Source organism: Mirounga angustirostris, unplaced genomic scaffold (assembly GCF_029215605.1).
Source record: "Mirounga angustirostris isolate CCGP_5_RB_7025 unplaced genomic scaffold, mMirAng1.0.hap1 SCAF_4, whole genome shotgun sequence".
Classification (NCBI taxonomy): domain Eukaryota; kingdom Metazoa; phylum Chordata; class Mammalia; order Carnivora; family Phocidae; genus Mirounga; species Mirounga angustirostris.
In genome coordinates, this window is record NW_026991712.1 from 178,390,658 (window position 1) to 178,404,604 (window position 13,947).

Consider the following 13,947-nt stretch of genomic DNA (forward strand, 5'->3'; position numbering starts at 1 on the left):
TTTCAAAAGTATATTCAATACCTTTTAGCTAACATGAGTGCTGCTGAGGTGGGTAACTTCATGAGTTCATGTTGACATCTGTGCAAGGTTGCTGCTTTGCTCCTGAAGCCTTAGAAGCCCTCATGTTGAGGAATAACTGTGGGTGCTTTTCCATTCAGTCCAGCCACATGTTCTTCAGTGAAGTCTCAATGCTTTATCTTACTGTCACTGAGAGGTTCCCTTATTGCATTTTTTTTTTTTTTAGCTTTTTGAATTTGTGAAGAAGAATCTTGATTGCATTTTAAATCTTCAACTTCCTTTTAGTGAAGTGTATTTTGATTTTCATAAAGACATGTTTTTACTCCAAGAGGATTGTCAGATGTCTAGTTGTACAGAAATCAAAGGCACAGTTAATCAAATATTGTACTAGGATCTGGTAAAAATTTGTACATGGATAACAAAGTAGTTTCATTCCCATCCTGAATTTCTTTGAATTGATTTTAACTCTTCACAAGTTAATCAGTTTCCTCCAAGGAGTTCAGAGTAGTTTGCTGATATCTGCTACCTTTACAGAATCTTTATAAAGTAGATAGGGAGTTTTCATTACTTAGAGTAAAGAGGTTTTCCCATGTTGTTCTGCGTGACCTGTCCTGGGTCACACAGTGTTACAGGTAGAAACAGTAGCCAAATCTCCTTGTCTCAAAATCTTAAACTTAATTTATACTTCAGATGGGCAAGGTATATGGGTTTTTGTTTTTTAAATAAGCTCTATGCCCAGTGTGGGTGGCTCTTGAGCTCTCTGAGATCAAGAGTCACATGCTCTACCAACTGACCAGCCAGGTGCCCCAAGGTATTTGGATTTTTAAAAGTAATTTATATTTAGTTGGATGTAGTCTCATAGTATAGTATATATAGTATCGTGTAGTATAGTAGTGATACTACTGGTCCAGATAAATGGTTTCTTTAGTACCACCCATCTTGACCCAGCAAAAGTTCATTGGGTATGGCTCTGGAGTCTGGTGCAGACTCTCAGGCCAGTGTACACCTTAAAAGGTCAAAATTCAAGTAACCAGAGAGATATGTTCATTCTGACCAATAAAATATTTTGGCAGCATCCAGTGACATATAAGGGTAGGGTCTGCTATTCTCGGACGTACTGGTGATGTAATTTCTAGTATAAAATAATGCGAAGTCAGCACAAGGGTGGTGTGAGTAGAAATTTCAATAAACCTTGTGCTCATTTGTATGTCTAGTTCTAGCAAGACAAGATGGCTAGACATGGTCTCTGCCCTCAGGGAGCTCAGAGTCCAGTAAATGACCAGTTTGTGGTTTCTACCAAAAACTTGGGGAAACTAAGAAGGTCTAACACAAATGTGAAAGGTGAGGAAGATTTCTCTTAAAGACTTCATGATGGGGTGCCTGGGTGGCTCAGTCAGTGGAGCATGTGATTCTTGATCTCGGGGTTGTGGGTTCGAGCCCCACATTGGGTGTAGAGATTACTTTAAAAAATAAAAAAAATAAAAAAGACTTCAGGAAAACTGAGGCGCCTGGCTGGCTCAGTCTGTAGAGGCTGTGACTCTTGATCCCGTGGTTATAAGTTTGAGCCCCACATTGGGTGTAGAAATTACTTAAGAAATAAGATCTTGAGGGGCGCCTGGGTGGCTCAGTCATTAAGCGGCTGCCTTCAGCTCAGGTCATGATCCCAGGGTACTGGGATCGAGCCCCGCATTGGGCTCCCTGCTCCTGGGGAAGCCTGCTTCTCCTTCGCCCACTCCCCCTGCTTGTGTTCCTTCTCTCACTGTCTCTCTCTCTGTTAAATAAATAAAATTAAAAAAAAAAAAAAAAGATCTTGGGAAAAAAAAAGACTTCATGAAAACCACATTCAGTGAGTTAACAACAATTACATGCGAATTGTTTTGTAGGGCTTCTTTTGGCATGAAGAAAACAAAAACTGTTTCAGAATGCCTCCATATCCTGTGGGAATATGAGTGATGATTTCATTACGTAATCATGGAAGTGAAAATGAAGGACTGTGCAAGTTGTTCCTGGGCGTGTAATTACAGAGGAATCGCATCTGATCCCATCCCTTGGCATCTTTGCTCAGGGCCAAGTTCGCAAACATGCCCTCAGGAGCGTCGGGTTTGATGCTTTTGTGGACAGAGAAATGGTTGAATGGGAGAATTGCTTAAAACTGGGTATTACAAAAGTGTGAGTCCCTTTATGTTTGCTTGCTAATAGTACTTTGAGAAGATTTGGGAACGGATTAAGAAGTTGTTTTATTGGGCCAAACATTTATTTTGCTTGGGGAAAAAATAGTATTCTATAAATAAGCTCTTGTAGCCTTTACCGATTTAGTTTGTTCTGAAGAGGACCCTAGCCTCACAATCTGTCAAGCTTTTGAGTAAAGGAACAATTGTACTTGAGATGTTATGTGTAATTCAAATGTGGAAGATGCAGCCAAACTCAAGGAGTCTGTTTCTTTTCTTTCTTTTTTTTTTTTTAAGATTTTATTTATTCACTTGAGACACAGAGATACAGAGAGGGAGAGAGAGAGCATGAGCAGGGAGAGAGGCAGAGGGAGAGAGGGAGAAGCAGGCTCTCCGCTGAGCCAGGAGCCTGATGTGGGGCTCGATCTCAGGACCCTGGGATCATGACCTGAGCTGAAGGCAGACGCTTAACCATCTGAGCCACCCAGGCGCCCCAAGGAATCTGTTTCTTTGGATTCTTTTCCCTAGTGAATTTCAGCGCTGAGTGGGGGTTAAAAATATGAGAAAGTCAATAAATTAGGGAAGATAGCCATTGGGAAGTGAGAAATGATAACTTATAGGGGAAAGAATAAGAGGGAATATGGGAAGTAATTTCTTCCCAGTAGTAAAAAGTACCTTTTTTTTTTTTGCCAGAAAAAAAATTTTATTTATTTTTTATTTATTTTTATTTTTTAAAAGATTTTATTTATTTATTTGACAGAGAGAGAGAGAGAGCACGAGAGGGAACACAAGCAGGGGGAGTGGAGGGAGAAGCGGGCTTCCCGCGGAGCAGGGAGCCCGATGCGGGGCTCGATCCCAGGACCCTGGGATCATGACCTGAGCTGAACGCAGACGCTTAACGACCGAGCCACCCAGGTGCCCCCCCAAAATTTTATTTTTGTTTTATATTTTATATGAATACTCTTCAGGGTAGGAGTTAGGGCTGGAAATGGAAAGGCCTTCCTTTAGTGAGTTAAGCATGTGGAAAAACAGCTCACCCAAGGTGGGGGGTAACTATCTAGGATAAGTTAATACAATTACGGTAAACCTACTTTTGGGGAATGGAGGGGATTGCTGCCTCCTTCCCTCTGCTGTCCCTCCTCCCCCAGCTAGGAGGACTTAGGCTACTCCACTACTTGCAGTTAGCCACCTATTGTTCACCATCATCAAGATTCTAGCAGCCACTTCACTAGGACACATTGCAATATCATGAGCTAATTTGGTAGATGAGTTTCTTGGAAGCGACTTTATGAGCTAATGCATTTTTTCATTTTCCTTTATGTGATCATTCTTCCAGTTTTTAAGATGTCGTACATAGTTTGTATATAAATTACAGGAATGGTAGAAATGAGGGGGGAAAGATTCTGTTCTTTGCTCTCCCCACCCCCCTCATCTTTTGGAACATTTCAGATCTCTCTCTCTCTCTCTCTCTCTATGTATTTTAAGTAATCTCTATGCCCAATGTGGGGCTCGAACTTACAACCCCAGGATCAAAAGTTGCATGCCCTACTGAGAGCCAGCCAGGCATCCCTGGAACATTTCAGATCTTTCTCAAAGCCCCAAGTATATTTCAAGATTACTTTTCTCTTCCCATTATTTTTTATTCTTCTCATCAGTGTTAGAGGGAATGCTTGAAATTTTAAGATGAATGGCCTGTGAGTGATCTGGGTAGGTGTGTATGGTCAAGGGGAATAGATGTATTAGAAAATAAGAACGTGAACTCAGATGTCCCTTCAAGAAAGGACTTCCCGCCCATCTGTAAGGAGTGTAACTGAAGAAATCCCTTAGTCCCTTCAGGGGGGGCCTCAGCTTTGGAGCAGCCCCCGGCCAGTGGCTGAGCAGAGCAGTTATAGATGAGCCCAGTAGCGGAGCTGGCTGTCCTTGTTCCTGAGCTCTGTTGGACAGGCTTTGTCAGGGGTACGTTGAGCTCTGTTCCTCCTGCTCAGTCCTGCTTCCTTTTTTTTTCTTCTCACAAGAGTTCCCCACCTTAAATCTTTTTCCATTCCTAATTTTGTTTTTTTAGCATTTGCTTCCTGGAGAATCGAACCTGTGATACACTTCTTACATAAATCACCCTATTCCCTTCATTTTACTGTCTTTATCGCAGGCTTTGCATGAAACATCAGAAGAATGATATAAATGAGTTGCCTGCTTCTGTGTTTGTATTTTAACATATTTTGTGCTCTTTCTAGAAAATTTAGGGAATATAGAAAAAGAAGTTAAAAATCATCCATAATGGGGCACCTGGGTGGCTCAGTCGTTAAGCGTCTGCCTTCGGCTCAGATCATGATCCCAGGGTCCTGAGATCCAGCCCCGCATCGGGCTCCCTGCTCCGCAGGAAGCCTGCTTCTCCCTCTCCCACTCCCCTGCTTGTGTCCCCTCTCTCGCTGTGTCTCTCTCTGTCAAATAAATAAATAAAATCTTAAAAAAAAAAATCATCCATAATGGTTTTTTAAAATTAATTACCTTCACGAGAGGTAACTTGATAATGGCTTATTTTGGTAAGCTTTAGAGAAAGAAGTGCATTAAACATTAAGTACTCATCTTGGTGGATTTTTCACAGACTGAACACATCGTGTAACCATTACCCAGTCAGGAAACAACTTTACCAGCACCCCTGCAGCACTCACTTGCAATAGCATGAATTAATTTTGCCTGGTTGTGAATCTCATATAAGCATGGTCATGTAGTATGTACTCTTCTGTATTCTTTTGCTCAGTATTATGTTTGAGAGATTTATCTGTGTGGGTGTCTGTAGTTCCTTGCTATATTCCATTGTGTTAATTTCATTGTGTGAATGTACCACAGTATATCTGTTATGTTATTGATGGGCATAAATATTGTTTTTTTACTCCCTGGATCTGTTTTGATGCTTTCTAATATAAATATGGTATTTTAGCTAGTTAAGCCTATTCTTGGAACATTTGTTTTCCTCTTAAGTGAATTGTCTTGTATAAAAGCTAGAAAAACTTTTCTTAATCCACATTCTCAGAGTGTTCTTATTACTCTTTATAGGACCCACAGTTTGTTTTTCCTTTGAAGTTTGAGGTCTTGAATCATGCCAAGGGAATCTAGTTGCTATCCCCTTTGCTGTCTGTCAGTCAGAAACTTGCCTTAGAGTAGCTGTTACAGAACAATCTTCCAGTTTTATGGTTATCCCAGAACTCAGCTGTCATTCTGGTTTACAGTGGAGAGAAAAAATACAATGAGAAGCCTTTAGGGATTTGTTAGATATTTGGGATGGGCTTGGTATTTGAACTCTACCTCTCAAATGGGGGTGGCTCATAGTTAGTGTGGGCAAGTACTGAGGAACAGATTTCATTGAGGGTCTAAAAGAAATCATGTGCTGCTTAGATGTGTGTACCTGAGTTGTTTCAGAGCTTCTGACAGTATATACTAATGTTTGTTCATTTCCCACTGTAGCTGTTTGAGTGGAATGTCATGGCCAGCTCCTCGGACAGTGAAGATGACAGTTTCATGGCTGTGGACCAAGAAGAAGCTATGCTGGAAGGGACAATGGAGCAGGATGAGGAGCCCCACCCAGCGCTGGAGGCTGAGGAGACGAGACATAACAGGTCCATGTCTGAACTGCCAGAAGAGGTTTTGGAGTATATCCTCTCCTTTCTTTCACCATACCAGGAGCATAAAACTGCAGCCCTTGTCTGCAAACAGTGGTATCGACTTATCAAAGGTACTGTGGACAGTGGAAAGGCTTATTTAAAATCTGTTTTAATGATTTATTTTTGAACTCCCAGTTTTATTTTCCCCTTTCTCCCTTAAATGTATTATGGTTCTAAAATTTAGTGTGAGACAATTAACTCTGTACGTTTTCCTTTTGTCTTAATCCTGGTTAGTTTTATGAACAGCTTGAATTTTGTGATATTTAATCCAACTTGCAGTTTTAAAATGAAGATTCTTTTTCTGCATATTCTTAGAGTTGATCTGGTAAATTGTATTCTTGAACTGGAGAAGTAGGAATGGATATGGAGTAACGGTATAATGAACGTTAATATACCTCTTACTGTTGTCGGGCAGTGTAGTGACTGCTTTCCTGTCCTCACAGCAGACTCTGGATTAGGTGAAGAAACAGAGTGTGAGGCATAGTTAAGTAATTTACCCAAGGTCACACAGATAGTCAATGGGGGATCAAAGGTTCACATTCAGGCAGTCTGGCTTTAGAGTCCATGTTCTTTATGAGGATATCATTTTGTTTCTTAAAGTAGCTAATTGTGGCAAATGTGGGATTGTGCAAGCATTTACTGCTTAATTTTCTCAAGGAGTACAGGCCGTGTGCATATCTTCTACATTTAAAAATGAGTTTCTCCTGTTTTTCCATCATTTCTAATCAAGATTTCAACTTTGGCTAACTGTTGTAGTTACTAAGTGTGCTGTATTTTTAATTAATAGATAGTTAATTGGCTTCATTACTTTTTTTTTCAAGATTTATTTATTTATTAGAGAGAGAGAGAGTGGAGGGGAGGGGAGGGGCAGAGAGAGTCCTAAGCAGACTCCACCCTGATGCAAGGCTTGATCCCACGACGCCAAGATCATGACCTGAGCCGAAACCAAGAGTCGGACACTCAGCCGGCTGTGCCACCAAGGTGCCCCTTGGCTTCATTACATTTTAAGTGGAAAGGGCCCATTTTTTAAATGAAGATGATCAGGCCAGTTGAATAATCTTCGATCAAAGCAAGGGTTGTATCAATTTGTTCTTTCCTGGAGGGAACAGAGTTAGGACAGAAAAACCTTTAGATCAGACTGAGCCTTAAAATCTTTTCATCAAGGTGGTTCTCGTGAGGCATGGGGTCATTGTCAATTGCTCAGACTCCAGCCTGAAGACTGAGGACCAGCTGTGTTGAAACTGCTTGCTGGGCCCTGTTACTGTGAGGTCATTTGCTTACAACTGGTAATACTGGTGTGCCAACAGCCTGCTTCTATTGCAGACTTTTTTTTTTTTAAGATTTTATTTATTTATTTTGACAGAGAGAGAGCACAAGCAGGGGGAGTGGGAGAGGGAGAAGCAGGCTCCCCGCCGAGCAGGGAGCCTGATGTGGGACTCGATCCCGGGACCCTGGGATCATGACCTGAGCCGAAGGCAGACGCTTAACGACTGAGCCACCCAGGCGCCCCTATATGAATTTATTCTTAGTTTTATTTGGCATTCTTACTATTTTGATATATATGTATTTTTTAAGGGAGAAGAGCCCTAACCTAGTACTCACAGTCTTAAATCTTCTGGGGCAAGGAAGTCACTGCCAAGACATTTCCCCCCCGTCCTTTTCTGTCATTAAGTATCTGTCTTTTATTCCTTGCTGCCTTACCTCATTTCAGTGTTTTTAAATCTGTGTTACTTTCTTCATCAACGTGTAGTTGGCAGTGCTGTCACACTGAGTGGCTGTGTCTTTTTTATTTAATTCTTTTTTTTTTTAAGATTTTATTTATTTATTTGACAGAGAGAGACACAGCGAGAGAGGGAACACAAGCAGGGGGAGGGGAGAGGGAGAAGCAGGCTTCCCGCCGAGCAGGGAGCCCGACGCAGGGCTCGATCCCAGGACCCCGGGATCATGACCTGAGCTGAAGGCAGACGCTTAATGGCTGAGCCACCCAGGCACCCCTTAATATTTAATCCTTAATTGTGAGTTCAGCCAAGAGATAGTGATTGTCTTTGGAAAACATGTATAAGTACTCTGATCCCATTTAAGGATCCACTAATGTGATATGAATTAAAAAATGATACGTTCAAAAAAAATTTTTTTTAAATGATATGTTCTTTCAGAGTGTAACATAATTTGTTATTCTCTTCATTCAAAATGTTGCTCTTTGAAATAAGATAATCATTTCTTGAGTTAAAAAGATAGACTGTTCCAGAAACATGAAGCTCTCACTTAAAAAAAAAATAGACTGTATTTTTTGGAGTGGTTTTAGGTTCACAGCAAAATTGAGAAGAAAGTTCAGTGATTTCCCATATACCCCCTGTCCTCCCCAAATCCACAGCCTCTCCTACTATCAACATTCCCCACCAGAGTGGTCCGTTTGTTATAGTTGATGAACCTCATGGACATAACATCACCCAAAGTCCATAGTTTGCATTAGGGTGCACATTCTGTGGGTTTGAACAAATGTATAATGACACGCATCCACCATTATAGTAAAAGCTCTCACCTTTAAAAACAGCTTTCCTTAGTTGTAAATTCATCATTTCATAATTCACTGTAAGCTAATTATCATCTCTTTGTTTAAGATAGAATATGCTTGGTTGCCATGGTTTAACTAAACATAGATATTTATGAATGCCTGTAATTTATATTCCAGACAGTTTTACCATGCTCTTTCTCACAAAGCTAAATTATTCCCCAGCCCCTTTGCTTTGGAGTAAATAATACCAGTTGTTTTATTTTATACTATTTTTATTTATTTAGTTATTTTTTTAAGTAAACTCTACGCCCATTATAGGACTCAAACGCACGACCCCAAGATCAGGAGTCGCATGCCCTACTGCCTGAGCCAGGTGCCCCTACCAATTATTTTAATGTGTTGCCTCATCATACGATGTAAAGGGGAGCACAGTTACAGTGCGAGCTAATTTTGTAACCTTGAGCTTTGTAACATTTAACCTCCCTAAACCCTGGTAATGTAGAAGGATTGGATCTTCTAGTTTTGAAATTCTGTTCTCTTTCTTTGAATGAAAAATCAGAGAAATTTGGAGTTCCACTAAGAAACTTAGGTCTTATGAAAGTGATAAGACAGTTAATAGATGCAGTTTTGTTTTTCTTTTTAAGATTTTATTTATTTGACAGAGAGAGACACAGCAAGAGAGGGAACAGAAGCAGGGGGAGTGGGAGAGGGAGAAGCAGGCCTCCCACAGAGCAGGGAGCCCGATGCGGGGCTCGATCCCAGGACCCTGGGATCATGACCTGAGTCAAAGGCAGACGCTTAACGACTGAGCCACCCAGGCGCCCCAGTAGATGCAGTTTTAATAATTTGATTGAAAAGTGAAGTATCCAGGCTGAGGCCTTTGTTATTTTTGTCTTTAGGTGTAGCCCACCAGTGTTACCATGGTTTCATAAAGGCTGTCCAGGAAGGACACATTCAGTGGGAGAGTCGGACGTACCCTTACCCTGGAACCCCGATCACTCAGCGGTTCTCACACAGTAAGTATTCACCGTGAGAGCAGAGGCCACCCTGCCTGTGGTCGTATTTCTAAAAATTACTTTGGAAGCATGTATTTTGTTTGACTTTTTAATGACGAGAATGCAAAATGAGGATTTACATTAATTTTATAATTGGAATCGGAAGAGTGTGAGCCTAGGTGCAGTGTAGGCACCTTGGTATAATTTTATATTTGGATTTTTCTAGTATCTGCTCCAAAGAGGTCAAGGTATTATCTTAGACTTGAACATCTGACATCATGTCAGAGGAAGACAAAGGAAAGGAGTGCACGAGGGTATTTCTGAGATCCTACTTCTGGAGTAGTCAGAGTTTAGCAGTAAGTCTTAGGATAATTCTTTATTTTAACATAGTGTATGTTTAGAAAATACTGATTTTGACTGGGGTCACACAAAAATTTTGAACATGAAGGGTATTAACTATAAAATACAAATTTAAATAGTAAAATTATAAATGCTCTGGCAATTTAGATGTAATTTAGAGTTTTAAAAATTATTCTAGAATTAACTCTCCATTTTAATTGATTTTTGTAGACACCATTTTATTCTATTAGTGATTCATACCTTCATCAGAATGAGATGTGGTATATCTTAGGTCAGTAAAGGTATATTATTAATAGTTCTGCATAAAGAAAGGTCATTGGAGGGGGGCTCTTAGAAAGTTTCTCATAATTACAGCTTTAATTATATTACTTCCCTGTTCAGAAACCTTCAGTGCCTGTCCTTTGCTTACAAGATAAAAGCTAAACTTAGTGTTACATTCAGAGCCTTCTTTAATTTGATCTGTGTCCAGATTTACTACTTCATCTCCCAGCTTTTCCCAGGAGCTCTCCTCTTTCAGGCTGTCACTTTGCCATACTGGTTTCTTCCTTGCTTCAGTATTCCCATCCACTTAGCTGAAGCCTGCCTTTCCTTGAAGACTCAGCTGAAGTTCTAGTTCCTTCATGAAACCTCTCAGCTCTTTAGCTCATAGAAAAGTTTTTCCTGTTCTAAGCCTATGTTTGTTTGTTTTAAAGATTTTATTTATTTATTTTTACAGAGAGAGAGAGAGACACAGCAAGAGAGGGAACACAAGCAGGGGGAGTGGGAGAGGGAGAAGCAGGCTTCCCGCTGAGCAGTGAGCCTGATGTGGGGCTCGATCCCAGGACCCTGGGACCATGACCTGAGCTGAAGGCAGACGCTTAACGACGGAGCCACCCAGGCGCCCTTAAGTCTATGTTTTTGTCTGGAATACTAATTTTGATACTCTTTGATACTAATACTAATTTTGAACTCTAATTTTAATTCCAGTAGTTAGTTTCAGGTGTCCAGTGTAGTTATTCCACGATTCTGTAAATCACCCAGTGCTTATCATGATAAGTGTATATATTTTGAACTCTTGAGGGGAAGGAGAGTGTATTGGTTATTCTTGTTGCATAAAAATTAACCCCAAAACTTAGCAGCTTAAAACAACATTTCTTATCTTACAGAGTTCCTGAGGGTCAGGAATTCGGAGTGCTTTAGCTGGGAGGTTCTGGCTCAGGGTCTCTGATGAGGTTGCAATCAATCAGTCTGTCAGCCAGGGCTGTAGTCACCTGAAGGCTTGACTGGGGCCCAGGGAATCTGCTGCCAACCCCACTCAAGTAACTGTTGGCAGGAGGCTTCCGTTCTTTAGGACTTGGACCTCTGCATAGAGCTGCTAATTACTTGGTAGCTGGCTTCCACAGAATGAATGAACTGAGAGAGAGAGAGAGACAGACACCAAGACAGAAGCCATGGTGTCTTTTCCAGCCTCTCTCTCAAGTGAATACCGACTTTTCTGCTTGGTTCTATTGGTCACACAGAGATTGACCAGCAGTGTAAATACCAGGAAGTGAGGACCATCAGAGGCCATCTTGGAGGCTGGCTGCCCCAGACCATATGTTGTACTCCTATCCAGAGGAGAGTTCAGTCCATAATTATAATTTATTGTTCTCTTTGAACCGGATCTAAATAGATCAAAGGAACAGGCCACACTATTCCTGTGTTTTCAGTTCTCTTGAGGAGCTGTTTTTACTTGTCTTGTTATAAACCCCCTAAGACAGTGGATCTCAAAGTGTGATTCCTGGACTTCTGGGGAGGAGGGCATCGGTGAGACCCTTTCAGAGGTCTGTGAAGTCAGAACTGGTTTTATTTTAATATCCCTGCCTTGAGTCTTACACAGGCTGCAGCAGTTTCACCTAGAATTGCTTTTGCACCATTAGTGCAAACGTCAACCTAGTGAAAAGGGCCATTAACAGCCACTACTGAAAAATACCCCAAACCCAGACTGGTACAACTAGTACTACTAGTACTACTAGTACTACTATTACCACCATCACTACCACCTCCTCCTCCTCCTCCTCTTCTCCCCCTCCTCCTCCTCAATATTATTACCTCAGACATAGTTTTGAAAGGGTCTTGAATGTTTTCAGAAGTACAGACTGTAAATGAATTCTTGCCAAGAATAATGAAATTACAGAAGAATCCATGTTAGGTCCAGTATTTATTGTTGAGGGGGAGTTAACTTCAGTTACCTACAGATATTTGGAATAACAAGTGGAGACGGGGTTTCCAAAGACTGTTTTCAGATTGTTTTTTGTTTTTTTTTTTAAGATTTTATTTATTTGCGAGAGAGAGAACGAGAGACAGAGAGCATGAGAGGGAGGAGGGTCAGAGGGAGAAGCAGACTCCCCGCCGAGCAGGGAGCCCGACGCGGGACTCGATCCCGGGACTCCGGGATCATGACCCGAGCCGAAGGCAGTCGCTCAACCAACTGAGCCACCCAGGCACCCCTCAGATTGTTTTTTGAAACAAGTAGCTTTAGAACCCTAGGTAAGGGAAATCTGGGGAAAGTAGAAACCAAACTGGCAAGTATGCAGAGGTGAATAATTATCACAGTAACAGTTCAGCTTTCTAATGAGAGAAGATAAAAATGTTTTTCCGTTAACAGCTTTGGAAAGAGTATCACCACAAAATAGAGTTATTTGAAGGGGAAATGGAGAGGAAAAGTACAGTGAGTAAGCTCACAGAAATTCAGAGATTGGTGGGTTTCGATATGTGTTTTTACCTTAAAATTTTTTCATATCTTCACTTGAAAGGCAAGAAAAGGTGCCATAGATTTTTTAAAAAGGGGTCTATGTCTGGGTGCCTGGGTGGCTCAGTCGTTAAGTGTCTGCCTTCCGCTCAGGTCATGATCCCAGGGTCCTGGGATTGAGCCCCACATCGGGATCCCTGCTCCACGGGAAGCCTGCTTCTCCCTCTCCCACTCCCCCTCCTTGTGTTCCCTCTCTCGCTGTGTCTCTCTCTGTCAAATAAATAAATAAAATCTTTAAAAAAAGGGGGGGGTGTCTGTGTCTCGTTTCCTCTCAGCCCATCTCTCATTGTTCCCTTCCTCTCTGCATGCTAACTGGCAGACTGAAGGAAGACTGTTACACGGAAATGGGCATTTTTCAGAATAGGTTAAAAACCAGGAATTCCTTCAGTGTCTTTTCTTAGCTCCTTTCTCTTCCTACTGTGTGTTTCTCCCCAGAGCCCAATTTTATTTCTTATTCCTGACTCACATTGAGCTCAAGGTCTGCATTTCCAGCTCTTTGCTCATATTGCCCCAGAGATACACAGATGTTTCCTATCTTGCCAGCTATTGGTGGTATTTGGTAGTTGCCCCCAGATGTTCTGCTTTCCATAATTTAGTTAATGGCATTATCATTCTTTCAGTTACACAGGCTTGAATTCTTGGATTTATCCTCAGTTCTTCTCTTTCCTTCAACAACAAAAGTCAAATCTTATTGATTCCGTCCATTTCTGCATTCTCTATCTTTCCTTATTTTTCCCATTACTCACATTTATGAGCTAATTGTCCGTCTTCCCTAAATTTTTTCTAAATGGTCTTCTTTTTCTCTCTCTTCATCTAAACCTGAACTAGACACTGTTGGCACCCATCTCTGAAACTGAGGACAGTGCCACCTCGTAGGGCATTTGGATATGTAAGGTCATTCATTGCTCATTTGCTTGACTGGAAAGCACTGCATGCATTTAGTAGGCAAGGGCCAGGACTGTTCGCTGTCCTGCAGTGAATGGGATGCTCCTACACAAAGAGAATGGACCTGCCTAAAATGACAGGAGCCTGTGTCTGGAACCGTGGCAAGTCTGTAACCTCAAACCAGTCTTGTCACTCCTCTGCCAAAAAACCGCCATCTTTCCACACTGCATGCATAATTTTCCCCTCCCTCTGACTTTCAAGGCCCCAGCATACTCTTTCAGCTTGAATCTCTGCTGCATCCTCACATAGCTAGGCTCCACCCACATGAGACTCCTCGTTATGTCTTAAAACTTCCTTACTTTTTTTTTTTTAATTTTTAAAAAATTTTAGGGGCGCCTGGGTAGCTTAGTCGTTAAGCATCTGTCTTCGGTTAAGGTCATGATCCCAGGGTCCTGAGATCAAGCCCCGCATCGGTCTCCCTGCTCAGTGAGAAGCCTGCTTCTCCCTCTCCCACTCCCCCTGCTTGTGTTCCCTGTCTTGCTGTGTCTCTTTCTATCAAATAAATAAATAAATCTTT

General features: G+C 41.5%; 1 protein-coding gene across 1 annotated transcript in view; it reads left to right on the plus strand.

Moving 5' to 3' along the window:
- FBXO42 (F-box protein 42) overlaps window positions 1-13,947 on the plus strand; it is a 100,618-nt gene that overhangs the window by 49,516 nt on the left and 37,155 nt on the right. The window contains exons 2-3 of the mRNA XM_045898610.3: window positions 5,649-5,916; window positions 9,260-9,376. Coding sequence (XP_045754566.1) covers window positions 5,667-5,916; window positions 9,260-9,376 — 367 coding nt within the window. The 5' untranslated portion in view covers window positions 5,649-5,666. The remainder of the gene's footprint in view (window positions 1-5,648; window positions 5,917-9,259; window positions 9,377-13,947) is intronic.